The following is a 20000-nucleotide window of genomic DNA, read 5'->3' on the forward strand; positions in this document are numbered from 1 at the left end:
AATATTTGGGGTTCAGTGCAAGTTAAGCTCAGCATTCGTGGCATAATGTTGATTACCACAAATACATTTAATTTCCATTGGATGTTCCAGTGAGGCACTTGCAATGGAAGTCAATGGGGCCAATTTCTGGAGGGTTTAAAGACAGAAATGTGCAGCTTATAATTTAATAAAAGCACTTACTTACATTCATTCATCTGTTAAAACGTGTGTACTATTTGAACTGTAAAGTCGTTTAAATCGTCATTTTTACAGTCGTTTTAGGGTTTGTTGACATTACATTGTCATGGCAACGAAGTTGTAAAATTGGATATAACTATACAGGAGAGGTGCGATTCGATCGCACTAAAATCATGTTAACACACGTTGTTTACGTCTTGTGTTTATACTTTTGAAACAGTGAGTATTTTAGGGTGTGTTCACGCTTGTAGTTCCATTCTCTTGGTTCTCTTGGTCCGGACCATAAAAGAAAATGATATATGTAGTCCTGGTTCACTTAGCGTTCAAACTGGCATTTTTAACACAGAAGCTAATGATGCAAAACAAAGGCATAAGGATAAGGTCACAACCTGATTGGACAGCTTTTATGACGTATATTTAGCCGATGACAGTGCTGGCTGCTGGGCGAAATGCATCCGTTGGATTTATATGGTGGTATTTTTACCAGCTGAGAACAACAAAGAGTTAATAAAATGTGTAAAGGATAGGGACGGGTATTGAGTTTGGTACATTTTAGAAACCGACCGAATTGCCTCTAAACAATCAAGTATCAAAAAATATCTTGTCGTTCAGTGCCAAATTCTCGATTTGACTAACTTCATTATCCTAAAGGGTTAATCTCGTCAACGTCAGTGATAAGCATGTAGCATGCTAGACGTGCCCAAATCTAAGAGTGCCAGTCTTTGGCTGTTTTTAGGCATCAAGGAAAAACACTAGTTTATGCCGGTTATGCCCAGAGACGTGGCTCACATGTGAGGCTGTAGTGTGTATGCGTCCCAAACCCCATACATGTGAAAGATGTGGAAAAGATCAAAAGTGTGGCAACATTTCACCAGGCTCTATGCCAACAGCACGCGACATGCCCACCACACAAGTCCTACTTCAACATGCCCACCACACGAGTCATCCTCCGACATGCCCACCACACGAGTCCTCCTTCAACATGCCCACCACACGAGTCCTCCTCCAACATGCCCACCACACGAGTCCTCCGTCAACCTGCCCACCACACGAGTCCTCCTCCAACATGCCCACCACACGAGTCCTCCATCAACATGCCCACCACACGAGTCCTCCATCAACCTGCCCACCACACGAGTCCTCCTCCAACATGCCCATCACACGAGTCCTCCATCAACATGCCCACCACACGAGTCCTCCTCCAACATGCCCACCACACGAGTCCTCCATCAACATGCCCACCACACGAGTCCTCCATCAACCTGCCCACCACACGAGTCCTCCTCCAACATGCCCTCCACACGAGTCCTCCTCCAACCTGCCCACCACACGAGTCCTCCATCAACCTGCCCACCACACGAGTCCTCCTCCAACCTGCCCACCACACGAGTCCTCCATCAACCTGCCCACCACACGAGTCCTCCTCCAACATGCCCACCACACGAGTCCTCCATCAACATGCCCACCACACGAGTCCTCCTCCAACATGCCCACCACACGAGTCGTCCATCAACATGCCCACCACACGAGTCCTCCATCAACCTGCCCACCACACGAGTCCTCCTCCAACATGCCCTCCACACGAGTCCTCCTCCAACCTGCCCACCACACGAGTCCTCCATCAACATGCCCACCACACGAGTCCTCCATCAACCTGCCCACCACACGAGTCCTCCTCCAACCTGCCCACCACACGAGTCCTCCATCAACATGCCCACCACACGAGTCCTCCATCAACCTGCCCACCACACGAGTCCTCCTCCAACCTGCCCACCACACGAGTCCTCCATCAACCTGCCCACCACACGAGTCCTCCTCCAACATGCCCACCACACGAGTTCTCCTCCACCACACAAGTCCTCCTCCAACATGCCCACCACACAAGTCCTCCTCTAACATGCCCACCACACGAGTCCTCCTCCAACATGCCCACCACACGAGTCCTCCATCAACCTGCCCACCACACGAGTCCTCCTCCAACATGCCCACCACACGAGTTCTCCTCCACCACGCGAGTCCTCCTCCAACATGCCCACCACACGAGTCCTCCTCCAACATGCTCACCACACGAGTCCTCTTCCAAAATTACTGATGAATGCAGCGGCGCTATGACTGGGACTCCGACAGGTAAGGTTAACGTTTAGCAAACAAAACTAACAAACTAAATCGGCTAACTTGTGTACATGTTAAATTACCGTTTCTGTGAGCGGTGACATAGTCACATTAATGTTATAGCCTCTGCCCCTCCGACCCTGGCATGAGGAGACCAGAACGCTCAGGAGAGTCTTTGAGTTATCGTATCGATATCTGAATTTTTTGAACAATACCCAGCCCTAGTAAAGGAGTCAAAACAGCAGCATGAATTCCTCCGTTGCACACACAAACGAAGATATGCTGGAAGGATGCGGCTGACGCCGGTACCGAACCGTAATGGGCAATATCGCTCCAATGATGAGAAGAACCAGGTATGCTTGAGGTCAGTATTAGGGAAATTACTTCCTGTTATTGGTCTGTTTAGATGTCTTTGGTGCTTGTTGTGTTCATATATCAATCGAACTGCACCAGAGTTCGTTTGGAAGCGGACAGAGACCCATTATTCAGGTGGTCTCGGTCCACTTGTTGGTGCGCACCAAGGTTCATATGGCAGCGTTCACACTTGTTCAAATGAACCGCACTAACAGAGCAAATCACACCAGAAATTGTTTTAATCGAAGCAAACCTGCCAAGTGTGAACACCCCCTTAATGTGAGACTTTAATGGGGATTGACTTCCATTGTAAGGCTTTGTTCGCATTGGCCTATCTGACTCAAATCCGTTTAGGTTCTTGTAGTCTAAACAGGACAAAAACACAACAAAATCTGATTTTATCAAGCCTGATATCGGTATGGAATCCAATAAAAATCAGATTTTTCTTAATGCGTCTTTGTCTGAACGGTCAAAGCGGATTTTTATGTATTTTTTTCATCATTCGCTGAGCGCGACGGGTTGTTGTTTCGTCTGGAAGGCATAAGCGGTGTCCCAAACAACACACTATGCACTTTTAAAATATACAATACACTCAGCCATGTTGTGTATGTAAGTGTAGTATCGTCCCATATGAAACATTTAAAGTGTGGAAAGATGGAAGTGACGTTTGAAGCGCACGTGATATGTTGCCACTAGCTTTAGCATGTTAGCCAACCTCAGTTCAACACTTATATCACACGGGTAATTTAGCTCATATAACCGCAACAGGCGGGCGACCTGTGAGACGACTCCGAGTGACACTTGACAAAAAATGCTGTTAGTCACAAAGACACGTGCTTGAAGAAACACACTTCGTTATATTTTTAAGAACAGACAAAAGAAAAGCGTCAGTGCTCGTGTCTGATTCGCTGTTTGTTGGGAATGTCACATGGGAATATATTAGGCTTATTTATTATGATTATTATTGTCTTCACATTTATAATTGTCTTTAGTTCTTAATCTGTAGGCTATTTTGGGGTCTGGGTAACTCAGTGAGTCTGAATCCATGGCGTTCTGAGTGACTCCAGTCAGGTCTCCTTAGCAACCAAATTGGCCCGGTTGCTAGGGAGGGTAGAGTCACATGGGGTAACCTCTTCGTGGTGGTGATTAGTGGTTCTCTCAATGGGGCGTGTGGTGAGTGACTCCAGTCAGGTCTCCTTAGCAACCAAATTGTCCCGGTTGCTAGGGAGGGTAGAGTCACATGGGGTAACCTCCTCGTGGTGGTGATTAGTGGTTCTCTCAATGGGGCGTGTGGTGAGTTGTGTGTGGATCGCGGAGAGTAGCATGAGCCTCCACATGCTGTGAGTCTCCGCGGTGTCATGCTATGAGTCACGTGATCAGATGCGCGGATTGACGGTCTCAAAAGCGGCGGTAACCCGTATTGAGGTGAGTGACCGTGCCACCACATGTAATGGGAATCGGGCATTCCAAATTGGGAGAAAAGGGGATAAATACAAAAATATATAATAAATATATATATATATATATATATATATATATATATAAAGAAAAATATTTAAATAAAAAGTAGTTCACTTATGTTAACCAATACAACCTTCTTGAAAAGTATTACGAAAGAAAGTATGTTCACACACTCACCTCCATGTTCAACAGCCCTCAGTTTATGCCCAGCTATATGGGTCATTATTTGATGGTACTGTCTTGGCTTGCATGTGCCAGTTGTGCAGAAGGGGCACGTAAATAAATGTGCATCTGCATGGCATCGTTGCGGTTGAGGTTGTTGTCCTCTTCGCTTAATTGTTATGTGCTGAATAGACAAGAAATTACAAACTGTCAGTTCCGATCAGTGTCTGCGTCACATTTGTACTAGACAACAACAGAGATTAACAAGCTACATTATGCACTGCCTAGAATTATAGTACATCAACCTAAATAGCTAATTGCTGTTATTGTTAAAGAAATGAGAAGGTGATATCAGCAACACACAAACAGCTCGATGCTAGATGACGTTAGCTCAATAGTCAACAATAGATAGTCGGTTCACATACGTAGTTTTGGAGTTTTGTATAATTAACTTGGCAGTTAGCAAGCAGAGTCACACACATGAATCAAAACGTTCAAAAATACCTTCACACTCATCTGCGAGTGATCTTTCCCCGTGTTGCTTCAGACAGTTTTCCGCAACTCACAACACTTTCCGTGTGGCTCAAGGTGGAGGGATCCCACTATGGAGTTACATTAGTGACACAATTCTGCGCGCACAAAATTATATTTTGAGCGCACAAAAAAAAAAAATTAAAAAAAAAAAAAATAATCAAATATATATATATATATTGAGCATGCAAAAAGGTATTTTGCATGCAGAGTGGCTAGGAGGACAAAGCAAAATTAACATCAAAATAAAATTTAACAGCGCAAAATTGATTGACTTGAAAAATATCTTTTTTGGTGCTCAAATCAATCTTGCATGTGCAGAAACATTTTTGTGCACTCAAAATATCATATTGCGCATGGAGAATGTTTTCTGCGTTTCAGAATATCCTCTTGCACATTGAGAAAAAAACTTTTTTGCACTCAAAATATAATCTTTGGCATGCAAAATAACTTCTTTTTGTTCAAAATTTCATCTTGCACATGCAGAAAAATGTTTTGCACTCAAAATGTAATTTTGCATGTGTGGAATTGTGGCACATATATAACTCCATAGGATCCGCCCACTAGATTTCAACAAATCAAATAAAACGGTTGAAAAACACCCATCCCGGTTTGAAAACGCCCATTTATTGGGAAACGCCCATTGTTTTTCACTGTCTGTGCTGTGTTTGGGCTAAATTTACACACACACAAAAAAATGTATACAACAGTGCCTACTTCACACACCCCGCCCATTTCACAAGCATAAAGGAAACTCAATCTGAGGTATCATGTTATCTACTTATTTATAATATCGAATGTAAATATTAGCTATCTACAGTGGCTGATTTAGGCATCATTAAATATATAAAGATTAAATAATTATAATAAATATAATTTATTATATAAATATACTTACCGGAGAGTTACTTGCATTAATGGAGAGTTACTGGCATTACTGGAGAGTTACTGCATTACTGGTTGTGAATGTACATGAATGTGTTGACCCCTTACCCCAATCCCCTGTTACCAACCCTATATAATGATGCATTGATGCTGAATTATTATTTCTTTATAGTTATTATTGTTCTCATGTCCTTGTTCAGATCCTGTTCTGTTTTTCTATGTAATTGCTTTGGCAATACAACATATTTTTGTCATGCCAATAAAGCTCTTTGAATTGAGAGAGAGAGAGAGAGAGAGAGAGAGAGAGAGAGAGAGAGAGAGAGAGAGAGAGAGAGAGCAGAGAGAGAGAGAGAGAGAGAGAGAGAGAGGTGTTGATGTTGATGTTGATGTGGTGGTGCACAAGCAGCATGGCCAACATCGCGGTCCAGCGAATCAAACGGGAGTTTAAAGAGGTTCTGAAGAGCGAAGAGGTGCGTTCAGCCTTTCATACACACCTGCACATTTCACCCGACAGCTGTCAATCATGCTTGACGATGCATCGCATATGTTGATGTACAGATCGGGTGTGAATCAGACATGCCAACACATGCATCTTGATCCGGACCGAAGCCGTGCATGTAAAAACAGCCGTTAATCGTGTGGTGCATCAAAATAAAGCCGTTTAATGTGCTTTTGCACATTTCAGATAGACGTTTGAGCGGATATTATGGGATGTGTGTCCCGTCTAGGCCGAACCGCAGATAAAACGAGTCCAAAAAAACCTGACGAGCAGCGTCACACACAACTTTGGACATTAAATGCGTTTATTTGAGCGTTTCTGGAAGATTATTGTGTTTATTTGGCATCTTATGTGTTTTTTTGTGTGTTTCATGGAAAGGCCTGTTAGCCTTTAGCTAACGGAAGGCCCCTAATCGATAAACACACACATTCACTCTTATAAACACATCATTTTACATTTAAACAATGTTAGAAATGTAAAATGAGAGGGACTATTTGGGTTACTTTGTAAAATTTCACCGGGTTTTACACTTTTATTGTAGTTTTTGTCGCGGTTTAGGTCTGATAGCTGTGTAGCATCTACTGTAAGCTCTCTTAAATATTCATTAAAATTATCATTTATGACTCCTAAACCTTTGTATTCTGTAAATTGTGTGTGTAAAATGTGTATATGCTTTTATATAAAGTTTGGTTGAAACCTTCAATCTTAATCTGAACAAATAAAAAACTCCGTATACACAAAATCACTGCATTCAATTACAGAAATGTTCCCTAAATAAAGAGTAGCTTATATTGTAATGACTACAATTAATTTAAAACTGAAATATGGGTGTTAAACATTAGAGCTGGCAAAGTGAGATTGTGAAGTTTAAGGCAAAGCTTTAAAGTACTGTGGTAGGTGTTTTGGTTATTTACCATGGTAATATCATGGTGTTTTGGACATACATGTATCATTATAGTAATACCATGATAATCATGAAACTTTCCTGGAGTACCATATAAATACCATGGTATATGAAAATTTTTATATTCTAACAGTGTTGGAGTCCAAAGCCTAAGTCTAATACGAGAGTGTTTTTATGAATGTATTAAATGTATAGTTTAAAGAACTATTGATTATAGGCTCATATATCAAATAAACCTCATTTAGTATTTTCCTAAGCTTGAGCACGTTACCGTGGAGACGTAGCGCGTGTGGAGGCTTCACGCTATTCTCAGCGGCATCCACGCACAACTCACCACATGCCCCACCAAGAGCGAGAACCACATTATAGCGACCACGAGGAGGTTACCCCATGTGACTCTACCCCCCCTAGCAACCAGACCAATTTGGTTGCTAAGGAGACCCAGCTGGATTCAAACTCACGACTCCAGCGGTGATAGTCAGCATCTTTATTCACTGAAGAACAGAGCGATATGTGGTGCAATGGACATCCTTTTAGCATTTTTACATAGAAAAACAACTGATAAACAGCATGGGTGGAAGCAACAACGCGTTTGGTGAGAACAGCCCCTTATTAAGACACCGCACCAATGGATGTTTCTCAAAGTCTTTTTTTGACTGTAGGTAAATATCTACTTTATCCAACGATTGGTTTGTTTTCAATGACTCGACTGGACACAGGGTTGAGTTCAAGACAAATGACTCACAAGTCCATGAAAATGTGTATGTATATATATATATATATTATTTAGTAAAAATAGAAATAGACTAAAGTTTAAACGAGTGTTCACACAAAAGTGAAAAATCACAATTATCCGAACAAACCAGATCATTATAATTAATCAGACTTTCTAATGATTCTTATAAGATGCTTTTGATTCTCCTCTTTGCTTAGTGTGGTGGGAAATTGACCTAAACTCTGGGACGGGTGGCGACCCTAGCCTGTATTCTGTACTGTGACTGCATCACTTCCTGTCTGTGTTTTGGACCTGAAGTTTGAGCTAAATTGAGTGTCTGGGTTTGAAGTTTGGGTTTGATTGGGGTTTGAGGTCTGGGTTTGTTTGAGGTTCAAGTTTAACACTTCAAACCAGCCACACGTTGACACTTCACTAAACCTGCATGACTTCTTATTCACACAGACGAGTAAAAACCAGATCAAGGTGGATTTAGTGGACGAGAATTTCACAGAATTGAAGGGGGAGATTGCAGGACCACCAGACACACCGTATGAAGGTGAGAGAAACAGTCGTTATCTAGTGACCTGGTATGGGTTTGAACGTTTTGGTCGATGTTTTAGGTGTTTTATTTGAGTTGTTAGAAAATGGAGAGACAGTGAGAACCTGACGGCACACATTCGTCACCTGCAGCGGTGGTGATTTTGATTCATCCCAGTGACTCGCAACTTTTAATAAAGAATAATTAGACTTAGTCTTAGTTTTGGTTGTGAATGATTTGTCTTTTGGTTCATTGCAATTAGCAATAATCACTGGCGAAAAGGCGAAAATTGTGGAGAAATTGTCAATGAACGAATCATTGAACGAATCATTGAACGAATCAATGAATGAATCAATTAACGAATCAATGAATGAATTAATGAATGAATCAATGAACGAATCAAATCAATGAACGAATCAAATCAATGAATGAATCAATGAACGAATCAATGAATGAATCAATGAACAGATCAATGAACGAATCAATGAATGAATCAATGAAAGAATCAATGAACAGATCAATGAACGAATCAATGAACAAATCAATGAACGAATCAATGAACGAATCAATGAACAAATCTTTTTGGTGAATGGATTCAAAAGACTTGTGTCTGCAATTCCACTTAAAAGATTTGTTCAAAAAGACTGATTCATTCCCAAACTAAACGTGACCATTAATCAGCCGGACGTCTGAAAGTTGTCACACTGTTGTTTATTGACTCTAATGTGTTGTAGATTCACTATATTGCTTTGATTTTGGCTCCACTGTTTGGTCACTTTGTTTTTTCTTGGTTGGCAGGTGGAAGATATCAGCTAGAAATTAAAATTCCAGAGACGTATCCTTTTAATCCACCAAAGGTGAGTAGTGAGACCGGCGCGTGAGGGACGTCCCGCTTTAGACGTACAGACCGGGCCCTGGTTGGATCACATATAAGAACTGCTGGATAACTACAACTATGATCACACTGAAAGCATTTAGCATCTAACCAGAGCGTGATCTGCTAGTCTGCATTGATAAAATAATAGCTGATGTAGTTTAACCTCGTGCGACCCCACGTCCACATGCGTGGATGTTGTATTTTGGCTTTGCTATAGGCAACGTATAATTTAAATTAATTTACTGACTGAATATTGTTCACAAGACTCTAGACTGTCATTTAAGGGTTAAACTTCTGATGATGAACATAAGATGCATTTCAAACTGTTCTGAGACCAGTGCAGACAGACAGCACACTGGAGGTTAAGTCATGCACTAAATAGGGAGCAAGGGAGCATCCTATAGCTCTCTATAACTGTTCTGAGACCAGTGCAGACAGACAGCACACTGGAGGTTAAGTCATGCACTAAATAGGGAGCAAGGGAGCATCCTATAGCTCTCCTATAACTGTTCTGAGACCAGTGCAGACAGACAGCACACTGGAGGTTAAGTCATGCACTAAATAGGGAGCAAGGGAGCATCCTATATCTCTCCTATAACTGTTCTGGGACCAGTGCAGACAGACAGCACACTGGAGCTTAAGTCATGCACTAAATAGGGAGCAAGGGAGCATCCTATAGCTCTCCTATAACTGTTCTGAGACCAGTGCAGACAGACAGCACACTGGAGGTTAAGTCATGCACTAAATAGGGAGCAAGGGAGCATCCTATAGCTCTCCTATAACTGTTCTGAGACCAGTGCAAACAAACAGCACACTGGAGATTAAGTCATGCACTAAATAGGGAGCAAGGGATCATCCTATAGCTCTCTATAACTGTTCTGAGACCAGTGCAGACAGACAGCACACTGGAGGTTAAGTCATGCACTAAATAGGGAGCAAGGGATCATCCTATAGCTCTCTATAACTGTTCTGAGACCAGTGCAGACAGACAGCACACTGGAGGTTAAGTCATGCACTAAATAGGGAGCAAGGGAGCATCCTATAGCTCTCCTATAACTGTTCTGAGACCAGTGCAGACAGACAGCACACTGGAGGTTAAGTCATGCACTAAATAGGGAGCAAGGGAGCATCCTATAGCTCTCCTATAACTGTTCTGGGACCAGTGCAGACAGACAGCACACTGGAGGTTAAGTCATGCACTAAATAGGGAGCAAGGGAGCATCCTATAGCTCTCCTATAACTGTTCTGAGACCAGTGCAGACAGACAGCACACTGGAGGTTAAGTCATGCACTAAATAGGGAGCAAGGGAGCATCCTATAGCTCTCCTATAACTGTTCTGAGACCAGTGCAGACAGACAGCACACTGGAGGTTAAGTCATGCACTAAATAGGGAGCAAGGGAGCATCCTATAGCTCTCCTATAACTGTTCTGAGACCAGTGCAGACAGACAGCACACTGGAGGTTAAGTCATGCACTAAATAGGGAGCAAGGGAGCATCCTATAGCTCTCCTATAACTGTTCTGGGACCAGTGCAGACAGACAGCACACTGGAGCTTAAGTCATGCACTAAATAGGGAGCAAGGGTGCATCCTATAGCTCTCCTATAACTGTTCTGAGACCAGTGCAGACAGACAGCACACTGGAGGTTAAGTCATGCACTAAATAGGGAGCAAGGGTGCATCCTATAGCTCTCCTATAACTGTTCTGAGACCAGTGCAGACAGACAGCACACTGGAGGTTAAGTCATGCACTAAATAGGGAGCAAGGGAGCATCCTATAGCTCTCCTATAACTGTTCTGAGACCAGTGCAGACAGACAGCACACTGGAGGTTAAGTCATGCACTAAATAGGGAGCAAGGGAGCATCCTATAGCTCTCCTATAACTGTTCTGAGACCAGTGCAGACAGACAGCACACTGGAGGTTAAGTCATGCACTAAATAGGGAGCAAGGGAGCATCCTATAGCTCTCTATAACTGTTCTGAGACCAGTGCAGACAGACAGCACACTGGAGGTTAAGTCATTCACTAAATAGGGAGCAACGGAGCATCCTATAGCTCTCGTATAACTGTTCTGAGACCAGTGCAGACAGACAGCACACTGGAGGTTAAGTCATGCACTAAATAGGGAGCAAGGGAGCATCCTATAGCTCTCCTATAACTGTTCTGAGACCAGTGCAGACAGACAGCACACTGGAGGTTAAGTCGTGCACTAAATAGGGAGCAAGGGAGCATCCTATAGCTCTCCTATAACTGTTCTGAGACCAGTGCAGACAGACAGCACACTGGAGGTTAAGTCATTCACTAAATAGGGAGCAAGGGAGCATCCTATATCTCTCTATGCAGTTAAGTGCGTTCACTCCTAAAATCTGATCATAAGTTCAGTTTCAGGCTGCAGATGATGTTTGGACACTCATTGATCATCAGTACATAGATTCAACATTTATAATGGATCATTTTATCTGAACATGGTTGGCTGTGATTGGATGATGCTGGACATTACTTTCAATCTGAATTAATTATGATAATTACTGAATAACATCTCATAAACATGAATAATCACTTCTGGACACATGATAAACAATTTGATAAAAAAAAACAATATCTGACTTTCTATAGCTTGATATTATATAAAATTTCACAACTTGAGGTTCTGTGTATCTCAGTGAGTACTGATGCTGACTATCACCGCTGGAGTCGTGAGTTTGAATCCAGGGTGTGCCGAGTGACTCCAGTCAGGTCTCCTTAGCAACCAAATTGGCCAGTTGCTAGGGCGGGTAGAGTCAGATGGGGTAACCTCCTCGTGGTCGCTATAATGTGGTTCTCGCTCTCGGTGGGGCGTGTGGCGAGTTGTGCGTGGATGCCGCGGAGAATAGCGTGAAGCCTCCACATTTGGTACGTCTCCGCGGTAACGCGCTCAGCAAGCCACAATGCCCAAGGCAATCCCGTTCGGGTCACAGGAGGTTACTAGTGTTTGTTGTTCTAGATGTGATGTAAAAATATATTGGTCAGTATTTTCAGCCTTTTGACGATATTTGATATTTATCTTCACATTTATTTTGCATTTGTTTAGAAATGTTTTCCACTCTGTTTGAATAAATAGAATTAAATGATTTGTGTGCTTTAATAAAGCAATACATCGTTTTAGACAGCGGTTTTGACCTACATATATGTTTACTAAAACATTTTAATACATATAAAATGGCACATGGCGGCTTCTGTGAACTTTTTGATTGATAATACAAATTAATTGTTGAATCAAAGTTTTGATAAGCTGAAACGGACATTTTTTACCAATCTTCCCAACGGTTAAAGTCAAACGGCACTCTTGAGGAAACTTAATGGCACTCGCAATAAACTTATTTTACTGAGATTGAGAAGTTATAAGTTATTATTATATGTATGTTGCCAGAATAGCAAAAAAGCTGATGTTGATGTCAACAATTCCCTTAATTGATGTGAGAATGACCCAAAAAAAAAAAAATATATATATATATATATATATGTATATTTATTTATTTTTCTCCATAAAAACAGTTCATAGTGTCCATCTTTCTTTGGTAAAGCAAAACATACCAAAAATATAGTCCGGTAGTCGACTTGTGCACTATATTCCAAGTCTTAAACCGTCCAATAACTGTGTGTGTCATACTGTGTGTTTAGGTGAATTATTCCTTTAATGCTTTAAGTTCGGACGGGCACCATATAATCATTAATATTATAATAACTGCAGTCTTGACCAACACACAATGTGTGTTTAGAAAGTTTAGAAGCTCTACTTTATAATGCATGTATACATTATGACCAAAACTGAACAAGTGCTTTGAAATTTACAGATAAATCAGAAATGTTACATTTTATTGATCATTGCATTATTATTTGTATTATTACAATAAGTAAAAACATCAATCTCATCAAATATTCATGTGTCATATGTTGTTGGAAAGCTCTTAAAGAGTAAAATACAACCAGACTATTTGTTTTACTCACAGATGAAAATATAGCGAGTAACAGCTAAATATATGTCTTTGATAATTATGTTGCTGTTGCTTATATGCCGCATTTTCACTTATACCTTCACAAAAAATAAACAGAGCATAAAATATCACATATGATTATTTAGAGTCTGTGCTTATCTTTCAAACGAGTCCACACACAAGATAATCAGATGTATAGATCATTAGATAATCCACATGAAGCACAATGTTACATATGACCACCAGGAGATGGCGCCAAATACACTGACACAGACTCAATGATGACTCAAATGACACAGAATGAAACTCATTCTGTGAAATCTCATGACTAAAATCATGTCTGCATGCTATGCAAACCTTTAGTCGTTGTGTTTGCATGTGTAATTAGTTCTTATGTACAATTATTATCTTTTATTTGTTTGGAGATGTTTTTGGACACTATGATCAATTATATTTGTAATGTTGTAACTATTGATCGCTTTGTCGTATCAACACAAAACTTTCCTCAGATACAGTCGACATGATTGAGAATGAAACAAAAGCAGTTTTTTGGAGCCACATTATTTACACCCAGAGATATATCATGTTAAATAAGAAAAAAAGTACATTTTTGGCAAAAAATTTTCCGTCAGTTTCTTAGACTGAGAATCTAAGAATGTATCATAATGAATATCGTCATGTAAAAATGTGACAAGTTTTCTTTGCAATGATACAAACACTCGACCCTCCTTGTTTTGTTTTGTCGAGTTATAATCCTGTAATTTTGGGTATGCCACTGAAACAGGAAATCTTTATAAACACCTTCAGAGCTCAAAGGGTTAACGTGAGGTTTATCTTGTATGCTGACATCACTAGCCACTGTGAGAAAATCACATGACAGTTTCTCTTGTTGTGTTTCAGGTTCGGTTTATCACAAAGATCTGGCATCCCAACATCAGCTCGGTCACTGGTGCCATTTGTTTGGACATCCTGAAGGACCAGTGGTGAGATTTTACTTTCCTTTCACAGTAACTAGTGCTCTGAAGCTAATGAGACTCATCGTGTGTGTGTGTGGGAGAGGGTGTGTGTGTGTGTGTGTGTGTGTGTGTGAGAGAGTGTGTGTGTGTGTGTGTGTGTGTGTGTGTGTGTGTGTGTGTGTGTGTGTGTGAGCGTGTATTTATCACTTTGTGGGGACCAAATGTCCCCATAAGGATAGTAAAACCCTAAATGTTTGACCTTGTGGGGACATTTTGTTGGTCCCCATGAGGAAAACAGCTTATAAATCATACTAAATTATGTTTTTGAAAATGTAAAAATGCAGAATGTTTTCTGTGAGGGTTAGGTTTAGGGGTAGGGTTAGGTTTAGGGGATAGAATATAAAGTTTGTACAGTATAAAAACCATTATGTCTATGGAAAGTCCCCATAAAACATGGAAACACAACAAGTGTGTGTGTGTGTGTGTGTGTGTGTGTGTGTGTGTGTTTCAGGGCAGCGGCGATGACCCTCAGAACAGTGTTATTGTCACTACAGGCTCTTCTGGCGGCTGCAGAACCAGATGATCCACAAGACGCAGTAGTTGCCAATCAGGTGTGTGTGTGTGTCTGCACATTTACAGGAATACACATTCCTGGTCTCATTGCGAAAACATCACATGCATGACGGATGCGTGTTTTTCCAAAGACAAAATAATCGTACAATCTTTCACCAGAATGTAATAACTTGATCCACCTCTGAAATTACATTCCTTCATCAAGCTCTCTTATTTTACATACTGTGCTCATTTCCTCTTCTCACTTCTCTCTGTTTCCTGTGTTCAGTATAAACAGAACCCAGAGATGTTCAAACAGACGGCTCGACTCTGGTCTCACGTTTACGCAGGAGCTCCGGTCTCAAGTCCGGATTACACACGCAAAATAGACAAACTCTGCGCTATGGGCTTTGATAAAGTGAGAAATTCTTCACACTCACACATACACACACACACACACTCACACACTCACATACATACACACACAAAGACAAAGATCCCCCATTTAGCCTTAACAGACTGTAGGGGCAAGTGCTGTTAGCGAGCACCTATGAAGGCCGGAACGGTACACGAGGGGGTGGGTGGCCAGCACCACGCCCGACTGCCTTTGTCTCCCCAGTGGCGATGTTTTACACACCGCACCAGGTACTCATTTTAGGCTGAGTCGACCTAGGGGAGGCCCGGGACCGGTTCAGATAATCATCACTGGTGTTGGCCATGAGCAGGAATCGAACTTGGGTCACCAGGTTTGTAGCGCTAACTGCTACAACACACACACACACACACAAACAAACAAGGGTTGTGTAGTTAGTATACCGGTACTAATTAAATATTGGGATACCAAAACTATTTAAAGCGGTACAATATCATCTTGTTGCTATTTTCGGTACATACTACAGTGTGGTGCTATTAGCAGAATGTTGCGGAATGTGACATTTTTGACGAAATCAATGACAATTTGACAATTAATGAAACACGCAAAATAGACGAACTCTGCGCTATGGGCTTTGATAAAGTGAGAAATTCTTCACACAAACACATACACTATAGTAACCTCCTCGTGGTCGCTATAATGTGGTTCTCGCTCTCAATGGGGCGTGTGGTGATTGACTCCAGCCAGGTCTCCTTAGCAACCAAATTGGCTCGGTTGCTAGGGAGGGTAGAGTCACATGGGGTAACCTCCTCGTGGTCGCTATAATGTGGTTCTCGCTTTCAAAGGGGTGTGTGGTGAGTCGTGCTTTGATCGTGGAAGAAAAAAAATATTTGACCAATTTTTTGCTCTTTAGTCCACTGTATGTGTGTAAGATAAGCTTTTAAATTTGAGTGTTGAAAAATTGCAAGCGGCAGCCAAAAAAATGCATTTGTATGTTATAATACAAATCTTAGACCTCTTCAACTCTGGTGCATTTTTTGGCTGCCGCTTGCAATTTTTCCAAGCTCATTTTTCACACATGCATCTGTGTATTTCCTCTCCTCAGCGTCACTGATGTCCAACTTCTTTTCCCTCCAGAATGCAGTAATAGTGGCATTGTCGTCGAAATCCTGGGATGTGGAAACGGCAACAGAACTGCTGCTTAGCAACTGAGTCCAACCTGAGGGGCCAAAACACCATATCTGACATCCACCCCACCTGTACTCTGACACACCCACTCTTCATCCTCTTCTCCTCTTCCTCGGTCCACCTTCATCAGAACACACAACTCGTCTCTGTCTCTCTCCATCTTTTGCAATTCCTTAAAGGAATAGTTCACCTAGAAATGCAATTCTGCCATCATGTTGTTCCAAACCTGTATGAAATGAGGGTGAGTAAATGCTGACAGAGTTCATTCGTGTGAACTATTCCTTCACCGTCAGATTTCTCTTTCTACCTTGTCCATCTTTTTTTATGTGCCTTTTTTGTCTGATAATTTCCCCATCTTCATGATCATCACCTTCAGAACGGTCCAGCAATCTGACACTAGGCAGACTGTAGCCCCCCCTCACACACACACTTACCCAATCAACACTGCAATCTCTCTCCCTCCCAGCTAAGCCGCCTCCCTTTTATCCGGTTCTGTTTTTAAAACTACAGACAGACGTGAAATGCGACACACTAGAAGATGTTCTGTCAAACAATCAAGACTGGAATAAAACACCCACATCCTGTGAAATATACGAGAGAAAATAATCTGTAAATAAAGCTATTAAAGTCTGTATAAATTAAAGCAATGTGGCAATGCCTTTATTTATTATTGCATTGTGGAATAGTGAAATAAACACCAGTTTCATGGCTGATCATGTGATGTTTTGATGATCTGTATTTGATTTTGCATTAGATACAAGATCTGAAAGGGCAAAAACTAACTTCTATATGCACAATTTATTTTTGCAGTTGTAAGCATGTAATAACATGAGAAGGTGCGAGAGGTTAAAAGCACTACATGGCAACTAAAAGCACAGCAGTACTTACTTAAAAGGTGCTGTAAGTGATTTTAGCCATCCTAGAATTTCCACAAGCTGTCAAGCTGAGCTGTTGGATTAGCCACGCCCCCTTTTAATAAAACCCCCGCACTCCAAAGACACCGAAGTTGCTTTATTGTGACCGACACGAGCAGAAACGGTTGTCAAAAACAACAGCAGCACAACAGCGCCCTCAGCTGGCAACTGTTATGAACAACATGGCATAAAAATGGCATTAAGCCTCAATAATTCACTGCAACACTATGAGAACAAGCAAAATGATTGACAGGTGTCATTTTTGTTTACTGTTTAAAGAGTCTAGTGATGTCATAGAGACCGGTGAGATATCGCACAACACTTATTTCATTAATATCTTTCAGGGAGTGGGAAAATATTCGCCGAGAGCGCCAAATCGACCGGAAGTCGCTCATTTTCTATGACAGCGTCTCTCGGCGGCGCGGCGAGTCTTGGGCGTTGTGGGCATCAGAGGAAAGTTCAAGTGCGGGCAACATTATGGTAATGAGCTGTGACGCGGTTCGGCGGCAACCTATTGGAATATAGAAGTGCTCCGCTCTAGCGAAGTCTAGAGAACACAACCGTGTAAACGTTGGTTCCCACCAAACATTCGTTCCGAAGATAAAATGGAGGAGAAACTGATTATTGTCGTGGCGGGTTTACAGGGATATAAATAAAATAAAACGTGGACAAAGATGTCTGAAGCTGTTGGTGTGCCATGTGAGTTGATGAAGTGGATATTATGGTTTATATAATATTATATAATAATATATTCAAATATATCATGAGGATATACGCTACTTGTGATATGTCGGCAATAAAGATACCGGTCGACATGTCTGGGTGTTTTGTGTCCCATTTAAATACAGTTCACAAAACCAGCATTCTCAATCTAACGCTGCCGCCAATTTCAAATACGCCAGAGCGTCCACGAATTTTCGATACCGAATTTTTACGCCTCGCGCTTCTGGTCTGAACGCACGGTTAGTGGTTGTAAAAACAATGTTAATAAATTTTTAAAAAGTAACACTTGTACTCTTTGGGTCAAATTGACCCGCCATAGGAAATGAATGGGAAAGCCTAAAACACAGAGCATTTTTTACTTTTTATTGGTCAAATACAATCTATAAATCTAACACAATGCAGAAAACTTTTGGCAGCTGATCTACCCCAAATGCACACACACACACGACACACACACACACACACACATCAAAGGCCGAGTTTGAGACATTAATGGTGGAAAAGAGCTCAGTTATGACTAATAGAGGTGGTGGTGGTGTAGTGGACTAAAGCACATAACTGGTAATCAGAAGGTTGCTGGTTTGATCCCCACAGTCACCACCATTGTGTCCTTGAGTAAGACACTTAACTCCAGGTTGCTCTGGGGGGATTGTCCCTGTAATAAGTGCTCTGTATAATACATTGGTAATCAGAAGGTTGCTGGTTTGATCCCCACAGTCACCACCATTGTGTCCTTGAGTAAGACACTTAACTCCAGGTTGCTCCGGGGGGATTGTCCCTGTAATAAGTGCACTGTAAGACACTTTGGATAAGCAAAATAATCCCTTATTTTAGTGCTTTATCTGTATTAAAGGATTTCAGGTGTTTGTGCTTGTCATCTGTGTTGATATCAAACACACAAAAGAAGATCTGTGAAGCTCTCGTGATTGCGTATGTATCTGCTTTTTTACGTTTTCAGATCGGATGGTTATTTCCGTTTAAAGCCGCTTGTAACCAGCAAACTTTAAACTCTTGTTTTAGCACTGGGGTTGATTGAACCTCAATTGCGATGTGGTCACGTGCGATTTTAGCCACTATGTGGTTTTTGCGATCCGATCACAAAACGTTTTAGACCCCGTTTAGACCTGTACTTAGGGCTGACCACGTGATCGGATCACCCGAAATGCATCTTAAAAGGGTAGTTCCCCAAAAAATCCTCATGCCTTCTGAGATGTGTAGGACTTTCTGTCTTCTGCACGACATTTTTGAATATTTGTAGAAAAATATCCATGCACAGCAGGTCCTTAGAATGGTTGGGGATGGTGATTAGATATTTGGAGGTCCAAAAAGCATAAGAGTAATCCATCCTATCTCCAGCGGTGATATCAATGTCTTCTAAAGCGAATCGATCACGTTGTGTGCGAAAATGAATGATATTTAAGCACATTTTAACTATAAAACGTCACTTTTCTCCCCAATTTGGAAAGCCCAATTCCCACTACTTGGTGGCGCGGTTACTCTTCTCAATCCGGGTGGTGAAGGACGAGTCTCAGTTGCCTCCGCTTCTGAGACCGTCAATCCGCGCATCTGATCACGTGACTCGTGCATGACACCGCGGAGACTCACAGCATGTGGAGGCTCATGCTACTCTCCACGATCCACACACAACTCACCACACACCCCATTGAGAGAACCACTAATCACCACCACGAGGAGGTTATCCCATGTGACTACCCTCCCTAGCAACCGGGCCAATTTGGTTGCTATGGAGACCTGACTGGAGTCACTCACCACACCCTGAATTCGAACTCACGACTCCAGGTGTGATAGTCAGCGTCAATATTACCCAGTTCAATTTTTATAATGAAAAATATGTTACATTTTTGTCTGTTATCATGTCAAATCCATTGGATCACTTTAGAAGACATGGATTAATCCACTGGAGTCGTCTGGATTACTTTTATACTGTCTTTATGCTTTTTGGACCTTCAAAATTCTAGTCACCTTTCACTTGCATTATATGAACCTACAGAGCTGAAATATGCTTCTAAAAATCTTAAGTTGTGTACTAAATAAGAAAGAAAGCCATACATATCTGGGATGGCATGAGGGTGAGTAAATGATG

The 20000-nt window shown here is 41.6% G+C and overlaps 2 protein-coding genes across 2 annotated transcripts in view; one reads left to right on the forward strand and one right to left on the reverse strand.

Moving 5' to 3' along the window:
• si:ch73-341k19.1 (uncharacterized) overlaps positions 1–4862 on the reverse strand; it is a 5420-nt gene extending 558 nt beyond the window's left edge. Inside the window, exons 1-2 of the mRNA XM_052149524.1 lie at positions 4771–4862; positions 4282–4450 (exon numbers count right to left, since the gene is read on the reverse strand). Of these exons, the coding sequence (XP_052005484.1) occupies positions 4282–4450; positions 4771–4782 (181 nt within the window). The 5' untranslated portion in view covers positions 4783–4862. The remainder of the gene's footprint in view (positions 1–4281; positions 4451–4770) is intronic.
• Positions 4863–6026: 1164 nt separating this feature from the next.
• Positions 6027–16997, forward strand: LOC127659619 (ubiquitin-conjugating enzyme E2 K-like). Its single transcript, XM_052149519.1, has 7 exons — positions 6027–6152; positions 8263–8356; positions 9137–9195; positions 14091–14173; positions 14658–14757; positions 14988–15116; positions 16209–16997. Exons 1-7 carry the CDS (start codon positions 6057–6059, stop codon positions 16281–16283), a joined length of 636 nt encoding a protein of 211 aa, XP_052005479.1. The 5' UTR covers positions 6027–6056; the 3' UTR covers positions 16284–16997.
• The last annotated feature ends 3003 nt before the right edge of the window (positions 16998–20000 follow it).

Source organism: Xyrauchen texanus, chromosome 19, assembly GCF_025860055.1.
Source record: "Xyrauchen texanus isolate HMW12.3.18 chromosome 19, RBS_HiC_50CHRs, whole genome shotgun sequence".
Lineage (NCBI taxonomy): Eukaryota > Metazoa > Chordata > Actinopteri > Cypriniformes > Catostomidae > Xyrauchen > Xyrauchen texanus.